At 47.1% G+C, this 22,442-nt stretch overlaps 2 protein-coding genes across 4 annotated transcripts in view; one reads left to right on the top strand and one right to left on the bottom strand.

Annotated features, from left to right (window-relative positions):
* The window catches only part of LOC149371700 (uncharacterized), a 44,945-nt gene extending 31,869 nt beyond the window's left edge, over positions 1-13,076 (top strand). For all 3 annotated transcript variants that reach the window (XM_089565946.1, XM_089565945.1, XM_089565947.1), the window contains exons 12-14: positions 1,316-1,471; positions 5,708-5,921; positions 11,800-13,076. In XM_089565946.1, the coding sequence (XP_089422072.1) occupies positions 1,316-1,471; positions 5,708-5,921; positions 11,800-12,327 (898 nt within the window). In that variant the 3' untranslated portion in view covers positions 12,328-13,076. The remainder of the gene's footprint in view (positions 1-1,315; positions 1,472-5,707; positions 5,922-11,799) is intronic.
* LOC149371701 (uncharacterized) lies at positions 9,050-10,355 on the bottom strand. Its single transcript, XM_089565948.1, has one exon. The coding sequence runs from the start codon at positions 10,141-10,143 to the stop codon at positions 9,208-9,210; it is 936 nt and encodes a 311-aa protein (XP_089422074.1). The 5' UTR covers positions 10,144-10,355; the 3' UTR covers positions 9,050-9,207.
* Positions 13,077-22,442: the final 9,366 nt, after the last annotated feature.

Raw genomic sequence — 22,442 nt, 5'->3', positions numbered from 1 at the left:
TTTGAGCATTCCAAGTGAACATATTCAGTGCTGAATACCATATTTACTGTCATAATAGGCGCACTCGCATAATAGGCGCACCCCCAGTCTGGTCGCGAAAAATCAGATTTTTTTATTTCCGCGCATAATAGGCGCACCCTGAACTTGGCACTGTGATCAATACTGCATTTACATGACTGCAAGCCGGCGCCTCGCCTCGCCTCCCCCCAATCTTTATTTTAACAAAGTTTTTGCTGAACTGACTACTAGTCCTCACTAGTGCTGCTGCCGTCGCAGCTGCTGCGGACCCACAGCACGTACAACGACATCGCGTGGAACAACTGCACACAGTTTTCAGGGATGCTCACTTTAAATGTCTGTTTGGAAAGCTTCATCTCTAGCCGGAAACGTTCCCGACTTAGGCCTACGAAAACCTCGCCGCTTGGAGTCGCGTACGAAAATTTCGGCACACCGCAGTCGCAACTGCCACACTTCTCGGCCACATCAAATTTCCGACCTTCCGCACGCTTGCCATGTTCGAGAGCATACTCCCAGCCGTGTGGCTATTAAGGTGCTTGCCCGTCGTGCTAAAACAGCAACGCTCAGCAGCAAAGCCACAAATAAGATAAACTAAGATGCTATCACAGATCTCGGCACTTTGGCAGCCACAAAAAAAACGGATGCTGTTGATGCTGATGGCAATATGGATAGCGAAAGCTCGCGACGGAGGAAAACGTTGTTGATGGTGATGAGCTTGGCCTTGGGCGCCCTTCGTGGGCGGCGCCTGGAAGCTCCTGTGCGCGTGTGTGGCCTCCACAATTAAGCGCCCGTTGCGCACAGCCGGAGCTGATCGCGGAGGCCACGGCGCATGCATTTCGAAGGCTATTCCCAACCGGGTCATGGAAAGTTTCGGTGCGGCCCTTACACGAATTTTTTTTTTTTAATATTTCCTTCGGGAAAACAGGGTGCGGCCCGTACACTGGTGCGTTTATGCGGTATGTTCAATTTTGCGAGTCGAAAAATTTCCGGAAATTTTCCCCCGCGTAATAGGCGCACCCTGAACTTTGAGCCGGATTTTCTGGAAAAAAAGTGCGCCTATTATACGAGTAAATACGGTACATGTGCTGATTGGTTTGTTTGACGGCGCTGCTGTCAGTTTGTCACAACTTGAAGCAAGTGGGACACATGCACTCCACTGTTCTGCAAAAGCTCTGCACTAAAGCTGTCTGTGTAGTGATAAGACTGTAACTCTGAAATACCTATGAACTCTATGGCTTTGCTACTCAAATGAGATGTGACATGCGTAGTGGATTTTTTTCATGCAATTTCTTTGCAGGAAATATGGCTGCTCACGATGGAAGCATAGCTGTGAGCCATGTGGTCGTTTCTTCAAGTTTGAGAGCAGCTTGCGTGCTCACCGGGTCTTCTTCCACGGCATTGAGGGCCAGGCTGCTGAAGATAAGCTCTGTCCAGAGTGTGGGAAAGCCTTTCAGTGAGTGCCGCATATCCTGTCATCTGTTACTAGTGAAAGTATGATGCCATGACTTGCTATGGTTCAGGGAGGCAACAAATCATCGTTCAATGCAGACTGTTCATTCAGGTGGTGGAAAAAATCTGCAGCCCTCCACCTAGTGCCTCCATGACCCATGATGCTTTGGGATGTTGCAGTTAAATTTCGATTTAACGATCGGCAGTTTACTTTGGAATACTGAAATTTTGCTTCATTGAAATTCGTCTCCTAGCATGCTAAGAATCTGCTGGAAACATTGCGAGAACTCATGGGAAAAGCCTTTATTTGCAATTAAAGTGGTCTTTCTGTCCTTTCTTCTCTAGCAGCAATGGTGTTACGCATCACTTGCTTATGTTGCGAGTTCACAAGCTGCCTCAGCACACTATTGCACTGATCATCTCGTGGGTGACGGGGACGATGCACCCGTCTTAGTTTTTGTTTGGCTTTCGTCATTGTCCCCTTGAAAGTGCCCCGAGCACACCACCAACGCGATGACGCATTCCGCCACAGCCACCACTGCTACCTTGTGGTCATCTGCCCCCCTTACTCCCCTTTCTTTCTCCATGTCGGCAAGAGCGAGAGGTGTGTCCTCCAATGACCAACCAATGAAATAAAACAAGGCCCATTCCGCACCTCGTGTTTCCGCTGGACATGCGAGTGTGTGTGTCTGCACATACATGCATCCTCTGAGTGAGAAGCAAGGTTGTCGGGTGTAAGCATACGATAGGGCTGAGGCTGATGCGTGCGCCAGCGGCACTGACCAGTCCAGTCGATTTGCAAAGCTTTGGGCGGTCCCATGTAAGGGCGGCACCCCGTCAAAACCGTGGGAAAAATGTGCGGCCTTTACGCGAGAATAATATGATAATTTCGTCCGAGCCTTGGGTACTATGCGCCCCATGCTGATGCCGATTCCCAGCAGGATACATAATGCTCCCTATGTAAAAAAAAAAAAAAAAAGTCGTTAATTCGTTTGTGAATTGGTTCCAGTTTCGGTTCCGTGTAATTTACGCAACTCCTTTTTGAAGTCTTTATTTAAAGAAAAAAGCGCTCAATTTACAGGAGTAAATACAAAAATTCAAGGGGCACTTTGACTGTCTAAAGTGCGTAGAGGCGAAAGCGTTTTCGGCACCACTTTCGCTGCTTCTGTGGCACTGGTGGCGTCACATATAATTGAGTACTAATTACGAAGTGATGACAAATCACTAATTAATGCTTAATTACTGATTAATGCCTGAATACTAATTCACTGCTATTTAATGACGCTTAAGTTTCGCCTTTACGAGTGGAACGCGACAGCGTGTTGTAGTGCTGCCAGGGAGTCCATGGAACGCCACCACCCGTTTGGCGCGATGCCTTGCCCTTTGAACCCAACACTATTTGAGGAAAGGAAATGGCGCAGTAATTATCTGTCTCTCATACCTCGGTGGACACCTAAACCTCGCCAGGAGGAAAGGGAGGAGGATGGTAGTGAGCGAAGACACCGTATTCACTAGACCTGCCTTTGTTCATTCCAAACCATCGCGCTGGCATGGCGGAGTGGATAGCATGCTCGTCTCGCACGCCGAAGACCGGGGTTCGATTCCCGAGCTCGGCCAATTTCCTACTTGGTTTTATTTATTTATATGGCCTGACTAGAAAAGTTAATTAGGCCAATTGGGTAATTAAGCAATTAACTAAGCTCAGTCCCACTTGGAGCATCACTATACGATCCCTTCAATTGGTTGCATGGTTACTAGCCAAAGTACAATTTGCCCCGTTTGAAATTCGCGCATTGTGACGTGTCACGACCGCTTCGACCAATTGAAAAGCGTGGCATTTCTGTCGACAACTGCTGCTTACAACGATGAGACATTAAAGGCTTTCGCCTTAATAGTATTTTCTTTATTATCCGAAGGATCTTTTGCAGCGAAAAGTCAGCTGCAGTGTCCTTCTGTAAAACATTCTATTGTGTGAGGGAAAAAAAAGGCTACAGCATTGCATAGGCACACCATAGAACTTTGTTGCATCCATCTTCATTTCTTGTTTTTGAAAAGCTGTCATTTATTTCTAGGCTTAGGATGGCTCTGCTATTCTGTTCAGCAGGGATCTCAAATTTGCCGGCATCATTGCCTTCGTGAAACAACTCCACACACTTCAGAATTGAAAAGTCGCGTGTACAATTGCAGATGCCATGCTGCAAACGGTTAAGAAGTTCATAACATTCATTTTCCTTAGACTGAGAATTGCAGCCAGAGGTTCTATACCACCACACCACAAAGCACCAAGAAGAAATAGGCTATAAAAGTCCATCATCATCATCATCTTCTTTAAGATTGAGATTTGACCAAGCCATTTGCTGATGGTGAATACAGAACCAGACTGTTATGTGTGGTGTTTTGCAATGATGCGATGTGTGTGGGATGTGAATATGGGAATGGAAATTGGTAGTAATGTGTGGTGCAAAATGCTGATGTATAGTCTGGTTTTATACAACAGGGCAGAGCTGATTAGCACTGAGTAATTTCCCCCCAAAGTACTAGTTAAAGATTCACATGTCGATGCCTACTGTACATAGCTTTGTTGCTGAAGAATGGGTATTTTGGTCAAGAAGAGTTGCAAGGGAAATTATGGGTTTGGAAGGGCAACTTGTTGTTCCCTGTGATGTTGGGTTGCATCATGCTGCTTTGCATGTTGTTATGAGTAGGTCTCCCTCAGCTTGTTTTTAGGTTTTGTGCATTTCTGTAGTTTTTGTTTGCCTGAATTAGTTTGATTCTGTTTCTTGTTCATATTCCACGTATGTCACTTGAGTCTCTGCATTAAATGGACTTGTTGACTGGTACTTAGTGATGCATGTGATGTAACCTGGCTTAACTCGCCTACATACATTTAATGCGCTGCCTTGAACAACTCATTGACTGTTTTATAATTCTAGTTCCTCATACATAGCCGTTTACTGGAGGTTCCAACTCTGCCCACTGTGTGTTTATGGTTCTTTGTTTCCATGTTATATACAAAGCTGGGGTGTAAAAATGCTGCTGTATTCTTTTGCTAAAAAATAGGGTAGAAATTAGGTTTTTTTTGAAGCTCTTCTACAACTTGTTTTTTTTTCTCGTTTTTTTTTTATATTTTAGAGGTTTGTTAGCTGTGAGCATTTTGTCTGTTGTAAAACGCGAAATTCTTTCATTTCATAAGCAGACTACAGAAGGTAGGCTTTGGCAAGAAAATCTTCCATTCTTTCATGCAGCTTTTTTGCTTTTTTTCTGACAAATCTTTCTCAGAATGGTTATCTATCTTTAACGGTTAATAAATTAATGATTAAAAAATGATCTGTAACGGGGGCGTGCTTTCCGTCATGCCATCGTTTTTTGCTGGCTTTTTTGCTGGCTTTTTTGCCGCGCTCCCAGCATCCAGATGTGGGGTTGAATAAACTGAACGTGAACTATATTAGTTGCCTTTCTTTGGCCATTCCAGGGCTTCGAGGCCTCTGTGTATAAACTGACTGCGAAAGCAGTAATTGAGCATCGCAACTGCTGATTGGCACATGCACAATAGCTTCGGACGAGCGCCAGCAACTGTTGGCATTTGGTACAATAATGCCAGCCTGCATTCTTGTTGTCTTGCTTCAATGAGACTCTTCGGTATGATCAAGGAGGAAAGCTTTGCCTATTGTGACATGGAATAGCAATGAACAGTAGAGGGTTGCTGAAATGGATTTAAAAAATAAAATTGTTTTTGAAGAAAGATAAGGCGAGTAATGGTCTCACTTCTTGGTGAACAGTGAACACCTCAACTGCTTTGTGGAGGAAGGGCTGAAGCAGGGGTTGAATGCAGGAAGAGAGAACAAGGGACCATAGCAGAGCTCCAGAATAATTTTGACCGCCTGTAGTTTTTCATTGTGCAGTTGCTACATGCTGGTCTTTTTTTCACGCAGCAGCTCAGTTCGCTTATTGACAGTTGCAGAATAAATTCCGGAAAGGCCATTGTGGCTCAGACTTTGTTTTCTACAGCGCTTTTAGTGCGCAGAAGTGGAGAAGAGTTGGGCTTTATCCCGAGAGAAAGGGGCTCTATCTATATTTTGCATTGTCAGTAACCGCAGAACAAAACTGCATTAATTCTGTTTCTGAGGTGAGCTTTCTTGGGAAGCTCTGGATCTTTGCAGGGAGGTGGTAAGAAAAAACGCTTCTGCCTTGCCGCATTGTGCTTCATTATGAACCCTTTTATGATCCATTCTTTCTGCAGGACTGAGCTAAGCCTGGCCATGCACCTGCGTACACATACCCTGGAGGTCAACTTCAAATGTAGCGTTTGCAGCAAGATCTACCGCAGCCGCTGCAGCCTCAAAAAGCACATTGCCACTATGCACCGTTCGAGTCTGCGAGTGTTCTGTACTGTTTGCAACCGGGGCTTTCTCAACCACGCCTCCATGGTCCTGCACGCCAAGTTTGCACACAAGGTGGGTTGGCGTGCATGCACTAAATGAGAAAGGGAGGACAGCTCCATTCAATTGCTGGTGTTACCGTATCAACTTGTGTAAGGGCCATCCCCATGTAAGAGCCGCACCCCCAACTTGGCAGCCAGTAATAACTGGCTGCGACACAGTACAACCACGCAAGAGTTGTCCCGTTGCCAGACTCCGTCTGGAACAGTGAACATACGGTGCCGCAGCGCTGCTAAATTGTCTGGCGCACTCAGCCTTCGCACCAGAAAGGACAAAACATTATGCCTTGCAAAAAACTAGAACAGGGTGCACCGACACTAGCACTGTGTAGGGGGGCTCTTTTATTCGCAACCTGCCCCTTGGCCACATGCCTGCCAAGGAGCCTAAAAGTAGACAAAGTGGGAGCTTGGGCGAGTTGGTTCAACATTATTGGAACAGTGCGAAGACATGAAAAAGATGCTGACCGAGCACTGACTTGCAGCTGATTCGACTGTGGCTTGGCTACTGCTTGCATGCTGTGGCAAACAATCTCAACTGAAAACACACAAAAAATGACAGGAACCCTGCTTGTGGTGTCATTTGAAGGACTGTGCGCATTTTCTTATCCATCTTTTAGTTCCTTCTCATGCAGTGCTATCGAGGCAGTGCTCATGCATTGTCTTGATGTTTGTAGGCTTCATTTATTTTCTCTTGTCATTTTGTTGAGACTTTCTGTGAAGATCTGGCTGAAAATTAGATAGCATGCTTTCTTTTCTGTTTTTCTTTCTTCTCTGCAGTGAATGTCCAGATGAGCGGCCTCAGAAGGGCTCAAGTTATTGTTGTTTTCCCTTAGATGTTCACTGTGGCATCTGCTCGTGTGTATTGTGTAGTGCTTGCCACATGACAAAGGGATTCTGTATATATAGTATGACCTCACTAGCGCATGGCACAAATCTGTTTTGGTGCTTGGCGCAGCCCACCTTTCTGGTGTTGCCGGATTTTACAATGCGCCGGAGTTTACGAGCGCCCAGTTTCAGCTTGCTAGGAAAAAAATGTGAACATAAGCTACGAGAGTTATGAAGGCGACACGACGAATGCCATAGATATGGGCATTAAGTATGTTACATATTACAAAAGGATAAAAAAATAAAAGTGTGCTTTCGCATTGCGATTGTTCAGAGCGGGTCGTCGGCCATATTGTTCGCAGCTGTGTGATGTGAAAAGCCCACTTGCGGAATTTCGTACGAGGTCAAGTCTAGCAGCGTCAATATGGGATCGGTCCACGCTACAAGAGACAGAGAAGAAAGGGAACAGAGCCTTTGTATTGTTTCCCTGCAACTTTAAACTCGATTGCGAGATAAGTTGCCCAAATATTGTGGTTTTGCCACGGTCGAATTTATGAAAGTCGCCACGGTATACGATCGCTTGTGGGTATTCGTGAATTTTTTAATATTCAGAAATTCGCGAATATGAGTACGAACTGAATATCAGACATATTTGATTTGTATTCGAAACTTTGCATTTTCGCACACCCTTACAAACTACCCAACTGTTCATTGTTAAACAGAGCGGGGAGACGGGACACACGAAAGAAAAGCACTCAACACATGCGCTGTTTAACATTAAATCATTACCAGCTTGCTGAAATCGCAGCCTTAGCTACCCGTCTCTTTCGTTTTGCCGCTACTCAACCGGGCCACTCATGAAGGGGGCGGTTTATTGCCTGTTATCTTCATTTGCCTCTCACTGCTGGCTATGTGATTGTGTTATTGCACGTTGACTTTGCCTTGAGCTGTGCATTCTCTCTCATGGCATCCCACAGGGAACTATGTAACGTTGGGCAGGGCTGGCAGTATGCATTGACTTATGTACCGTATTTACCCAATTCCAACGCGCACCTTTTTTCGGGGAAAATACGTCTCAAAATCGCATGCGCGTTGGATTCGAGTGCAAACCGAAACTGCCCCATAGCTGCCCATCGTCATCGCCATTATACGATGTGGGAGCTCACTAACTGCCGGCAAACATAGGAGCACGTTTGCTCGTCGTTTTCTGCGTCGCAGGAGCCGTTCTGGTCGCGTGCTCAGCGACCACGGACCACGTTCACGGCGACGGTATCCCGTGCACTGCCGCGGGCGGACGCTTCATCACTGCCTTTGCACGATCGAGATACGCGGCTCGAAGAATATGTTGATGAAACAACGGTTGTCGGAAACGCGTCATTTCGGCGGTGAAGTTCCAAAAACGATAAGAGTCCTTTCTGTTTTGCGGCCGATTCTCTGACAGAGATTACATCGTCCGCAGGCGGGGCACGCCGCGCCGCTGACGAGGTCGTGCATCATGCCGATCTAACAGATAACAGCGCTTCCGCGCTCGTTTTTACGCTTGTTTTGGCCGTCGAGCATCTTTATCTTTCGCTCAGATGCACTGACGTAGTCATGGATGCTCCGCAAGAAGCTTGAAGGATCCAAATGGTGCATCGCCGCTGCCGCAGTTACGCCTAGCAGCAGACGAACCTCCCGTCACCGGAGCTCTCCGCTTGCGCTTGGGGCGTCTTCCTTTATACTGATGCTTTATCAGGAACTTGCGTGAAAGAAAATCTTGTTTCTCAGTCGCATCCATAGCGGAGAAAGGAGAAAAACCCGGGCAGAAGCGTTGGTTCACGTCTCGGTGGCGGCAGAACGAAGAAAGAGCGTCTGCGGCCGACCGTGCGGTGGAATGCTCATAGCCAATGGAAGGGCTCCGATCGTACCACGTGATTTGAAGGGCCAGTCGCGAGCTCGACCATAGCCTCCTCTATTTTTTTCGTGCCCGCTCAATCGCGGGAAACGCCGTTGTTAGGCGCCGTTCGTGCTAGTACACGAAGCTGTTGACGAGTGGCGCGCGCAGCCCAGGATGGAGCAGACGACGCGGCAGGAGTTGCACGCAGCGTAAAAGACGGCGCGCAATTCTGCTACTGTGTATACTACTCTCCGTTTAGTAAGATTGATGTGCGGACACGATCGTTAAAGTGCTAAATTGTTTTTGTTAAGCCATGTGCACATGTACTTTAGTAAAAGCTGCTCATCAAGGAAAATATGAAATCGGCGGCCGGGCATACATATCGAACGTTGCTCCAGTACCGAGATGAATGCCTAAGTTTACAGCTATATCGACGATAATTGTTACTGTGCCTCTTTGTACAAAACACGTATTCTTAGCATAGGTCGTATCTGACCCAATATATAAGCAGAAACATTAAGGAAGCATTTTTGTGAGCGATGAGTGAATGGAAAAAATTTTACTGTCGTATATAGAATAAAACATACATGCAAAAATGTTTTCACAACTTCAAAATCTTTCTAGATAGAGGCTTTGATGTCAGCGGTTTCACTACATCGTTCCTGTCCGTCACCGATAAGGCATAGTTCGCAAAAACAGGGCGGAAAAACTTTCCGCAGATGAGTTTCAGAAGCTGGCTGTGGTGGTCATTGGACGCAAGCTCACATTTCAGTGCTCCATGTTCTGCAAGAGCCTCAACTGCATTGTTGACTGCAGCTTGCAGGGGTTTTGATAAGAACCGTCTTTTGTTGAGCAACACCTCGACGTAGCTCTTGAGGGCGTACAGAACATACAAAAACTGCGTTGAAGGATAAAGGAGGCCTCCTCTGTCCTGAAGACGGATCAAACTGTCACTGGGCGCAGATGCGGCTGGTCGCGTGAGAAGAGCATTGCAGCTGCTGCAATCAATTTTTTCTTGAACGACGCGAGCCAAATAACCTCCTAACATCGCAAGTGCTGCAGTGTCTGGCGCTGGCAGCAACGTTTTCTGTGTCCTGAGAAGGTCTTTAAGGAGACTTTTCGCCTCCGGTGGAAAGTCGTCTGCGCGCTGGGTGACTGCAAGTTTCTGTGCACTGTTCAGTGCTCCAAGTGCTTGCCTTTCCGTTTCTATTACGTTGCTGTGTTGGGAAGCAGACACTAACCCAGTTTTTAAGGCCTTCTCTACGCCAGCGAGTACCGCTCTAGCATCTGTCTGATCATTGCTTCCTGCAGACCGCCTTAACCAGCCAAAAAACGACTCTATGGGGTCCGAAGAAAACTTTCTGGACAGAACAAACTTGAACCCCTCTTTAGCAATGAGGTATTTGACGCATTCAACGTTTGATTTTGTCGTCATCACAAGCGCCTTGGAAACGCGTGCGCGTCGCTTTGCTTGTGTTGTTGTTTTTCTTCGGCGCCTTGTGCAGGCCGTCTGCTTCTGTCGCCGGCCGGGCTTCATTCAGCTACTTCGAAATCTGTTTTTAGCGCCGCTTTATTCCGGGTTGCTGCGCATTTCAGTGCACAAGGATTAGGCGCGTTTTTGCTAACTTGTTCCGGCTCTGAGTGTGCTGGTTTCGTCGATGTTGATTGTGTGTCTTAGGAATGTTCGGTTGAGGACTGCGCGCTTTCTTGCATAGTTGCGGACGTCGTTTTTGTGTTGCCGAATGTTTGCTTTTATATACTTTTGGTAATGGCTTAGGACGAGTTGGTCGTTTGTGGAGTAGGCAAAGGCCACATTTTTTCCGCGGCCGCCGAAGCCCCTGCAGCCGGCCGCAACTACGCGCACGCCCATCCATCCTGGGCTGGCAGCGCCGCCCCGCGGAGAAACACGGCGGAGTCAGACGGCGCTTCAGCAGCCTTTGACCAGGCACAGAAAAAATAGAGGAGGCTATGGCTCGACTCGGGCGGGAAACGATCTTTTTTTTCGTATTTTTATCACGAATGCGCCGCTGCCGAAGTGGCTTCTGGTAGGAGAGGGTTAGGCCTACTTCCCGCGAAAATTCAAGAGCGGGCGACGCCGTGGAGCGAAATGCCGCGTTCCCGAAATTCGGTCAAATTCGCACTTTCGCGAGCCACCGCGAGAGCTTTAATTGCATTTTTTACTAACTTCCCATTGGTTATCGGCTTTGATTTTTTTATATATAAAAGAAGAGGCTTGGGGGAATACAAAACGTAAGAAAATACAAAATCGACTTTATCGAAAAAAATCGCGGTTTTTTCATCCGCATCTCTCCTTAAAATATAAAACGGTTGCAAATTATTTTAATTCGTGGAAGCCACATGCACGTTAGAAGCTGGGCTTGTAGTTTTTTTTTTTTTTTCATTACCAATATCGGACGTGCGTTAGAATCGGGGCTTGATTTTTTTTTTTTTTTTGGTGCCGTAAATTGGGTGCGCGTTGGAATCTTGGGCGCGTTAGAATTGGGTAAATACGGTATTTGTAGCCAACTCTTTTTAACCAGTGAGGAGTTGAGTTTTGGGTGTCGACATATACTAGGCAGCACTATATGGTCCAGCACGATATGACCTTTGTAGAGTTTTCAGGACATGTTCTCAAAACCTCTGTGTAATTTGTGCACCCCCTTTTAGAAGCCAGTTTGCAAATTATGTGAGTAAATGCGTTAGTGTAGTTCAATTTTGGGCGAATTTTTTTATGCTGCTAGGCAGGGCTTTGTTATGCTTTTGCAATCGTGAACCAGCTTTTTGGGTGCCTGAAATTTGGACAGCTCAGTTAGTGTTCACACTGTGCCACAGAACAACCAGTAATGCGATTCGTCATCTTCAAGTTCAAAATGTCAGTTGGTGATATGACTGATTTCACTTGGTTGTTACTACTATGGTACCATTGGTCGACATGAAGGGTGCTGCCGAATTACAGGGACTAGAATTTGAGTGGAAGGAAGTTGTTCAAGAAGACGATGCCAGTTCATGGTACGACGATTTCCCCTGCAGTGTAGGCAAACCGAGCCTTAGTTGTTCACAGGAATTAACTGACCTCATGGTATTGAAACTCTAGCTTACTGTTAAACATTGCTATCTCTCTTGCTTTGGCTGACTGATAAGTTTCAGTTATCTCAGCCACTAATTTTTGTTGCTGTATATTTTCCTTCCCAAGGACAATGCCAAAGCAAGCGCTGCGGTTGAGGTCGCTTCCGTTTCACAGCCCTCGCCAACTGCATCCACGTCACTCCACACTGTGATCTCAACACCTGCCACGGCACCCATTCCAGTTGTGTCTGACCTGACAGCCATACCCAGCATACCCTCAATACCGGACATGATTACAGAGCCAACAGTGTCCTCAATTCAAGACGTGGAATCTTCAGAGACAGTTGACATTGCTTCGGCTTCAATTTCACTACCGGTGCCAGCCTCGACACCAGAAGCCATAGTCGAAATGGAGGAGCCAGCTCAGGAGATCACAGAGCTCACTCGAATGGAGCCCGGGAGTCAAGAGCATGCGGCAGTGGAGCAGCTGTTTGCCAGCATTCAGCAGCCCACGGGCCCGGTCTGTGGGGAGCCGCCATTGACTGTGGTTGGATCAGCGGAGCACATGCTGCACATGCTTTCAGTGTCCCAAGTTGAGGAAGTGGTCAGCGATGTCAGCATGACCCAGAACAACTGCTGCCCTGGTGTGTGGTAGAAATAGTCTGCGCGTCTTCTACCTTGTGCAGTTGTGAGGAGTTGTGCTGTGTCATTCCCGAAAGAGTCACAACAGCAAGAAAAAAGTATGGCGCTGTGTTGTTCCTGCAGCAATTGTAAAAAATATGCAGAATTTTCACTGTTCACTTCAGTTGCTCACAGCTCTCTTGGTATTATTGTGCAGGATCACTACTGACACCACATGCAGTCCTGAAGCCAAGGCGTATAAATATAGTGCAAATATAACTTATTGAATAATGTGGTGGAGCTTTTAAGCAAACGCAGTTGACGTTTTATTGGGCCATACCAATTACTCCCGCAGTGCTTATATTGTGCTGCGGATTCATTTCAATCAGTTTGTTTGATTTTTATATTTTAGTGACCGGTTTTACTTTCACTTCAAATTTGTGCTGCGCTATGATGAAAAATTGCGTACAATACTATATTGAAATAAAGGTTTGCATTGTTTTATATTCAGCTTCTTCCCATCTTGTCATGCAGTGTTCAATTCATTTAGTAACAGTAGAGTATGTTTGCTTGTACAGGGGTGGCACAGCTGTTCCAATTGTGCCATTTTGATGCAAATGCAATTTACTGTGCTATACTGCGCCAAAAACATTAAATTGCCCAAAATTACACCAAAGCTGCATCAACGGCCAGGCAGGCCAACGTGATTTTCTTCTTCGTCTGTTGCAACTTTGTGGTTTTTGTAGGAACGTGTGAATAATAAATGTTTGAATTGCTTTCGAATGACGCTTGCCGTTGATTTGATTGGCACCACACTTTAGTTATTGCAAGCATTCGGCTCTTCTGATTATTCTGGAATTATGGGGCTATTTGTTCATCTCAACTTCCAGCCTGCCGTTGCGGATTCCAGACGGCGTTCACTCATCGCAGCCATCGTGTGATAAATCTTGGCCTTGCATGAAAGCAGTGTTGATGGCAGCCAGTGCAGCCACTGCGCGCTAGAAAACGAGGTGCAGCACCGTGGGGTCTGCCATAGCTTCAGGCTACGACGCAGTTGTTGAGTGGCGGTGAGCAGGCTGGTGAAGACTGCGAACGAGTGCCAGTGCTGCAATTATTTTCACAATCATAATACGATGACAGACGCGGCGCAAACACATCTTGGGGAGATAAAGGAACGGGCAAAGCTGCGACACCTGTGTGCTTCTGTGGTTGGTCAAGAAGGAAGTGGAAGGCAAAAACAAAAGCTTTGGAGTGAGCCCTGTGCAACTGTGTCTTGTACAGCATGACTCGTATGCTACATCCTGTGGTGTAGTTTTATATCCGCACTTTTGGTTTGCAGTGACATTTTGGCACATTGTGCGGCTATTTGGTGCTGCAAGGTTGGTATGCGATGGCTAGGCGATTACTGGAGCATGTTTTGGGTGGCATTCAGCGTTTAAGGCTTCGCGAGAGAACATGGAAAGAACAGTCCCGCATATATTGTGATCCCAAGATACCGCTGTTTGTCCGCCTGGGCCACGGTGTAAGAATATATTTAGGTGCTGACACTGCACTCGGTGGCACGACCAGATCGTGTTTGCTGCTCCTCGAGCTTCTCTTGAATGCTAACAGGTGGCGCCACAATATGGGGGCTTGTTTAGTCACTGAGCTGCGGCTGCTGGAATGCAAGTGTTGCGCGATTGTTCGGTGCCGTGGTGAGTACGTGTGCTTTGTTACGTGCGGCAAAGCACAGAAGGAATGAAACTGCTATTGACACCGAATAGTTTTGGGCGACTGTTTTACTTGCTGGGACTACATGAATTGGTGGAAGAGCAGCGAGGACACTGCCCCCTGCGATCCTTCTGAGCTCGTTATCGAAATGCGTTCACTGCAAAGTGTTTTTTGTTCATCCGCTTGAAGGATGAGAGCATGGTTAACTATACAGGCTCTTAAACATAAAAGGTCAGCCGCAATGCGCATGCTCCCACATTTGGGCGTAGGGGGGGGGGGAGGGGGCGTAATGCGCCGACGGTGTGAGATGATGCCCGCCGTGTAGAGAAAATGGTTAACTTCGGTCAGCTGGGGTTCTTTAATGTGCAGAGAAACCTCAAGGGCGTTTCCACATTCCATCTGCATCAAAAACATTACCTACGCAGCCAGGAATAGAACCCACACTCTTGTGCTGCATTGCAGAACATCTCCACTGCTCTACAAATGAGCACAGGGACCAAAAAGAAACCAGGTGTGCATTTGCGACGTTTTAGTAGTGCAGTGCACTTTTAGCTACACGATGCGAAAATGGTTTGTGGTAATTCCCCTGGTATTCCTCCTGCCAAGCTCATCTTTTACACTGACTCCGACGATGCTGAGCTGTTGTCTCCCTCAAAGAAAGACTAGCCTGCATGTACAGAGGTAAAATATTTATAGGACTCTAAACCTGGATTGGTGGATGTCTGTTGAGAATAATTGCGGTTGGCACGGTAAAGCGGCCTGTTGACAGCAATAATGTTGGGCCACGAAATTCTCCATCGAGTGTTCTAGGGTCCGGCAAATTTGCAGCTGCATATTTATTATAAATGTTACCAGCATATCTTCTACCTTTCATACCATCATGTTTTGTGGCACCAAAATGTTCAGCGGGTGGAAACGCCGCGAGATCACCGACTGAAATTAATTGATCGACTGCGATGGCACATACGAGGAACGCTGACCACCTAGAATGTTAAGTACCCAGACCAGTGCACAAGAGAACAAACCTTAGCACCATGAATACTGAGGAAGACGGAGCTTGCACTTAAATGAGGAGGCGCCTCCAAGTTTCCTGGTGGAAGATGGGCATGTTCCTTGATCAGCGATGTACTCCAGCCACCTGTGCACAGTTTCTTTTGAGGGCTCCATGGATCGGTGTCTTGGTTTTTCATGGGCTGTCCCCGAGGGCAGTGCGGCAGCGGCGGGTGTGGACTGCTTGCTTGCCTGCTTGGCACATGTGGCTGCAGGCTGTCGTTTTCTAAGAGGCTTTCTTGAACTTGCCTCTTCTGTCAGATATTTGTTTTGTGGTTTTATGGTATTACAATGTCCAAAAGAGACTCGGGCTATGAGGGACGCCATAGTGAAGAGCTCTAAAAATTTCCACCACCTGGGGTTCTTAAACGTGCACTGACAGCGCACAGTACACGGGCCTCTAGAATTTCGCCTCCATCGAAATTCAACCAGCTGCCGCAGTGGCTCCGTGGTTATGGCGCTCGGCTGCAGCTCAAAAGACGCGGGTTCGAGCCCGGCCGTGGCAGTCGAATTTCGATGGAGGCGAAATTCTAGAGGCCCGTGTATTGTGCGATGTCAGTGCACGTTAAAGAACCACAGGTGATCGAAATTTCCGGACCCCATCACTACGGCGTCCCTCACAGCCGAGTCGCTTTGGAACTTAACCTAAACTAAACTACACTAACATTTTACCTTTCCTGGTTTCAGTTCTGGTGCCTTAAAATTCCAGTAAATGGCTTCAATCGCATTTCCGCTGAAGATGCCCAATGACATGACGACGAATAAAGTTCCCTTCGTTTTTTCTGCTTCAGTAGAACTTGGTTTTGGGCTAGCTGGTCATTCATTCTTTAACGATTGGATGTAGTGCTATTAGGACGACCACAGAGAGAGGAGACGACCCATCAAAAAGAACACTGGAGGTCAGACATGGGCTTCGTGCAGACATCCGCGCGGTGGCCTGGAGCCCAGCAGTTCGTGCACGCTTCAGCTTTCGGGCGGAACGGGTGGCACCGGAAGTGGTGGGGCGGGTGGTAGTTCCGACAGAGGTAATGAGGATGGCTTTGGAGCGCCCTGTCTGACGCGCGTCGGCGATGGCATAGGGGGTGTTGACATTCATCGCTTGGAGGTCTTGGACTATTTCTTCCTGAGTTTGGGAGTCCACGGCGTTGTATATGAGGCCGCGGAGGGCGTTGTCGGGTGCGGCTATGTAGGCACGCAGGGGATAAGAAATAGGACCCAAGCGGAGTTGCGAGACCCGGAGGTAGAGACGAGCGCGCGGCTCAGATGGGGTGCTGACACTGAGGGAGTTGTACGGATTAATCCGTACGGTGGTGGTGTAATCGGTGGTGTAATCGGCGGTGGTGTAGTCTATGTTGGCCAGGGTACAAAGGACTTGCAGCAGGGCTCCGTTGGTGGTAGTGCGGAGGTCAAGCCCGGGCCCCCTCCCGGTCTGAAGACGATTTTGAAGTCCTCCGCTGGAAGGCGAGGTAGGGGAGCGTGGCGACGTAGAGTGGATGCACAGGAGGTGGTATTAGACGGTGGAGGAGAGGTCGTAGATGCGTTCGAGGCAGGCGGTGGCGAGACGCTGGGCTTGTGTGCCGCGGCTGCACGTTGTGCCTTCACGGCACGCACTCAGTGCGGGTCGGCTGCAAATTTGGCTGGGGTGATAGACACGCCTTCTACTTGGTAGGTCATGTTGGCTGCTTGGAGGTCAGTGAACGGCTGCGGCGCAGGCGGCGAAGCCGGGCCGCGATGGCCGCGGGTGTGGCGAAGAACGCAGCAGTGCGTCGCGCGCTAGGCTTAGCATGTCGGCGGCGTGGAGCAGCAGAAAAAGGGACTAAAACACTCACAAGTGGTCCGAATCAGGCTCCGCCAAACGGATCTCCTCACCTTCACGGATGCGTTGGTGAAGTTTCGCAAAGAAGGGTGAAGAAGTCCGGTGAAAGGGAGTCAGCACGGAGCCCATGCGAGGCACGTCCGTTCAGCTCCGCGTCCGAGTAGCGTCCATATGCTCCGTTTGGTGCCATGGGCTTCACTTGTAGGTTACTTGATTATACCTAGAAATGGAAGGTGCGAGGCGTGTTTCAATAAACTGTGTTCTTTGTGAACATCAGATTCGGATTATTAGGTCTAAATTTTGTCTTCACAAGTGAAACAAATGAAGGCGCACGTCGCTTGTTGACCATTCATTCGTGCGTAGGCTTCGTTGCACAGCGCGTCACATCCCCACAGCTTGCTCTGTTTGGTGTCATGGGCTTCACTTCTACGTTACTTGACTGTACCTAGAAAAGGAGGTGCGAAATGTGTTTCAATAAATGGTTTTCTTTATAAGCAGCAAATTGATTATATTTGCAGTAAATTTTGTCTTCAGGAGTGAAACAAGCATGGGCGTCCGGAAGGGGGGGCAAGGGGGGGCGGTTGCCCCCCCTTGGAATTACGGATATTATTTATGCCCTACCAGAAAACAACTACAAACTTACCGCCTCCCTCATCCCCAGACATCGGGTGCACCCCCCTGGAAAAAGTTCTGCGGACGCCCTTGGAAACAAGTGTAGGCGCACAGTCACTTGTCGACGAAAAGGCGAACAAAAGAAGAAAAATGCTATTAGGCAAGCGTTATGCAGTAAAAATATGAGGCCCGTGAGGGCGGTACGGCAAATGCATGCAAGGCTACGCGAGCAAATCTGGAAACAGGGGTTATGTGGCTGTGTGCCAGCTGCATGTTCTTCTACAATACGCGCTTCTTTCGAGTAGCGCATGTCAATTTCACGCTTTTTAATGCAAAATCAAATTATGTTAAGCAATATATCAGCCCTCTGTTGAAGAAGGCACTTTTTGTTTGGCAGGGAAATTTGGGAGTGAAGCGCTACGTTTCTGAGGACTGCCGGCTCCCGATCAACACTTGCGCGGCGACGGTGGCGTCATCTGCAGGTCGACATTGCGGCGAAATGTGCAGCTGTGGGTCTGCCGGTATTTACGGGCCGCTGTCCGTGGGTATTCAATGGATAGCCGGGAGGTCACGTGTTGCTATCATCCGCCGAGCAGCAAGGCTGTGTTTGGGACGCCGAAGGGGAAGGTCAGATTTATTCGGGAGAGCGCAGAGGTACGGTTGCGTCGGCCTCAGCGGCGCGGGAGGAACAGACGGAAATGCGCGTGGTGAGAACATTACCGAGCGCAGGTTGCCGATCTCGATTCCTCTGGAGCAATAAATAACCTTCTTCTGAGATGGTGAGGGAAGCTCCGGTTGGCAGCAAGGCCGTGGGTCCGTCGCTCATTTCTTTCTTGAGCGCAGTAAACGGAGCGAGTCTTAGTTGGGCCATGCTTCTCAGTTGGCTTTGAGAGGAAAATTCCTAGACCACGTGACCTTGTGGCATCATCGCAACCTATCCACCGGGTTGTGAGGAAACTAACCACCGTGGCAGGTGGCAGTTAATCATTGGTCGCTCGGGAAGAGAAATCTGAGTCGCACAAGCCTCACCGACGGCAGCACCTGCGGTGGCAGGGTAGTGGCGCCTCAAATAACCGCAACACCACTGCTTCATGACTCGCAGGGATCTTCGTATGTAAAGAAAAGAATGGCCAAATCTGCACAATTGGCCGCTAAGCCATAAACTCTATCATGTCACACCCTTAAGGCGGAGCGCAATGTTCCCTCCAATTTTTCTCTGTTTGGTTGATTTTGAGTTCCCTTGGAAGTGGCCCATGCCATGCAAAAAAAAATGGGGAGGGGGAGAATGGTTGAGCATCTTGAATAAACAGCGCGAACGAAGACGAGTCGTCCGTTTCCTTGTCTATTGTGCTCGTCTTCGTTCGCGCTGTTTATTCAAGATGCTTAACCAACTAGCCCGCCAAAACGTGGCAATGGTTGGCTGGGATTCTATTTTGTTTTTTGTGCATGAAAATCAAAAAGTAATTGCATTACTTTTTGGAAGTAATTGTAATGAATGTCATTAGTTTTTGAGGGCAGTGATTGGCACTAAAAGAGTTTAATTACACTTACGCCATTTTTAGTGGAGTAATTAGTTATGCAGTTTACTTTTCAACCGTAATTTTGCCACATATGCTCATACTAAACATAGCTTCTTAGTACCTTACAGTAACTTTTGCGGCTAACATGGCGTGGTCGACAAACATTGACTCAATATGCGGCGAGATCTTGATAAATTTTGGGTATCCAAAGCCCCCGTAAGAAACTAAACTTCAGATCTGCAGCCCGTCCTGTTATTCATCACGCGTCTGGAGCCCACGCTCAGTAAACTAAGTGAGCAAACTGAAGGTTGTGCAGAAGCAAGGAGTTTATTTCATTTCTCGGCGTTATAAACATGACTTCTTATCCTCTTCCGCGCTCTCATCAGCGAATTTGACTACAATTTCATAACGTCGCTGCATTCGCTCTTGGAACTTTTTACATCCGTCATTACCATCAGCCTTACTACGCTCACTGCAGGGCAAAGGCCTCTCCCATGTCTCTCCAATTAACCCTGTCCTTTGCCAGCTGCGGCCGCCGTATTCCCACAAATTCCTTCATCTCATCCGCCCACCTAATTTTCTGCCGCCCCTTGCTACGCTTGTCTTCACTTGGAATCCACTCCGTTACCCTTAAGGACCAGATGTTATCTTGCCTTCGTATTGTAGCCCTGCCCAAGCCGATTTCTTCCGCTTGATTTCGACTAAGATGTCGTTAACTTGAGTTTGTTCCCTCACCCACTCTGCCCGCTTCAGGTACACCTGTGACCTATCCTTTTTCTTTCCATAGCTCGATACGTTGTCCTTAACTTAAAATGAAAACTTTTCATTTCTCCTCCACGTTTCTGCCCCGTAGGTACGTAGCCTTTCCCACGTCTCTACAATTAACCGTGTCCTTTGCTATTTGAGCCAACGTATCCCCGCAAACTTCTTAATCTCATCCGCCCACCTAGCTTTCTGCCGGCCCCTGCTACGCTTGCCTTCTCTTAAGGTCCACTCCGTTACCCTTAGGACCAGCGGTTACCTTGCCTTCGCAATACATGGCCTGCTCAAGCCCATTTCTTCCTATTGATTTTGACTAGGATGTAATTAACCCGCGTTTTTTCCCTCACCCACTCTGCCCACTTCCCGTCTCTTAACGTTACACCTATCATTCTTCTTTCCATAGCTCGCTGCGTTGTCCTTAACTTAAGCTGAACCCTCTTCGTTAGCCTCCACATTTCTGCCCCATAGGTGAGTACCGGTAAGATACAGCTGTTGTATACTTTTCTTTTGAGGGATATTGGTAAACTACCATTCATGATCTGAGAGAACCTTCCATATGCTCTCCACCCCATTCTTATTCTTCTAGTTATTTCCCTCTCATGATCCGGATAAGCGGTCACTACCTGCCCTATGTGACGTACTCCCTTACCACCTCCAGCACATCGCTACCAGTTGTGATCTGCTGTTCCCTTGCAAGACTGTTGAACATTAGATTGGTTTTCTGCATGTTTATTTTAAGACCTACCGCTCTATTTTCCCTGTCTAACTCACTGATCATATTTGGCAATTCATCCGAGTGACCTAGAAAGGCAGTGTTATCAGCAAATGGCAAATTATTTAGGTATTCTCCATTAACTCTTATCCAGGCCTCCGAACACCTCCTGTAAACAGGCGGTGGAGAGCATTGGCGAGATCGTGCCTCCCTGCCTGATATCCTTCCTTATTGGAATTTTATTGCTGTCTTTATGAAGGACTATGGTAGCTAGCTGTGAAGACGTTATAGATATCGTACAGTATTTTCACATAAGACTCTTCTACTCCCTTATTCCGCAATGTCTGCATGACTGCCGAGGTTTCCACTGTGTCAAATGCTTTGTCGTAATCAGCGAAGGCTATATATAGGCGTTGGTTAGGCACTGCGCATTTCTCTGTCATCTTATTGATAGTGTGAACATGCTCTTTTCGAGTTCTTTGCGAAAGCCTGCCTGAATATTTGGTTGATTGAAGTCTAAGGTTGTTCTGATTCTATTTGCGATTACGTTAGTAAATACCTTGTAGACAACGAACAGTAAGCTGATTGGACTGTAATTTTTGAAGTCCTCGAACACTCCTTTCTTATGTGTTAAGGCAATTTTAGCGTTCTTCCAAGCTTCTGGTGCGCTCGAGGCCATAAGGCATTGTGTACACAGTTTGGGTAGTTTTTCAAGCCCAATCTCCTCCCCGTCTTTCAAGAGATCAGCTGTTACCTGACCTCACCAGCTGCTTTCCCCCTTTGCATTACTCCTAAGGCTTTATTTACTTCCTCTTTCGTTACTGGCGGGATGTCTCATTGCTGTGCGCCACTGTATCTCTCATTAACGTTTTGATTGCATTGGCTACTGTATAGATTTGTGTAGAACTCATCGGCTATTTGAACTATCTTATCCACATTGCTGATGACATTGCCCTCTTTTTCTCTTAACGCATACACTTCGTTTTTACCTATGCCTAATTTCTTATTCACCGCTTTTAGGCTGTCTCTGTTCATTAAAGCATGCTCAATTCTCTCCATAGCCCTGAATAGGGCTGCAGTGTGCACATATAAAGCAATAAAAAAACGAAAGCTTACAATTCGCAGCATATCTACTTATTAAAAATGCGAATAGCTTTCATTTTTGCTCACATAACTACATGACTGACCAACATACTTACAGAAATTACATTTTCCGCTATAATTATCGTAACAAGGTAAGAGAGACCGCGGACGGAGATGCAGGATTCCTGATGGAAGTTTTAAACCAGAGTATACCCTAACAGCAAAAAAAGCCGGAGATTTCTTTATTCGTAATGCTGCATTGGCTGGTAATAGAGCAGTTTCTAAACTTTGATCTAGATTTGTTCAGTGGTTATTTGCGCGAAATTATACTGCCTTAGAAATTATACTGAGTAAGTTAAAAGGTCAGCTAAATTTAAATATAGTGTAATCAAGTCGTTCTTAATAAATCTCTTAGTTTTACATTTCTGCAATTTACGGGCCTTATAAATCCTGGAAGTTATTTCCTTTTGTGCAAGGGCGTCCGCAGAATTTTTTGCAGGGGGGGGCCCCATTGGTTGTTGGCGCCGGAGGGGGGGGGGGGGGGGGGGGGGTATGTTCGTAGCAAAAAGGCACTATTTGCGGAGTAAATTTATTTATTTATATACAAATAAAATAAATAAGTAAAATACACACATGAAAGAAAAATTACAAACAGCAAATTAAAGCGAGGCTAGGAGAGATACATTGGAGTTTATCAACGAAGAAACAATTAAAATTAATAAAAATGCAAAAAGATACTATCACTTCGTGGAGAAGAGTGCTCAGTCTTGCTGCATACGGGTTCTCGACACACCCGGATTGATGACCAGCACACAGCACAATATGTTCACAAACACGCAACGACAGTCACTCAGTCAGTCTTCCTTGAACAGAAACTGTAGACG

This window comes from Amblyomma mixtum, chromosome 1 (assembly GCF_055824585.1).
Source record: "Amblyomma mixtum isolate Tamu chromosome 1, ASM5582458v1, whole genome shotgun sequence".
Taxonomy (NCBI): domain Eukaryota; kingdom Metazoa; phylum Arthropoda; class Arachnida; order Ixodida; family Ixodidae; genus Amblyomma; species Amblyomma mixtum.
Note: the sequence above shows the minus strand (reverse complement) of the source record. Positions and strands in the feature narration are given on the sequence as shown.

Bases quoted from the DNA above. Each gene is read 5' to 3' on its own strand.
- LOC149371701 (XM_089565948.1), bottom strand. From the start codon at position 10,143: ATGAAGCCCGGCCGGCGACAGAAGCAGACGGCCTGCACAAGGCGCCGA.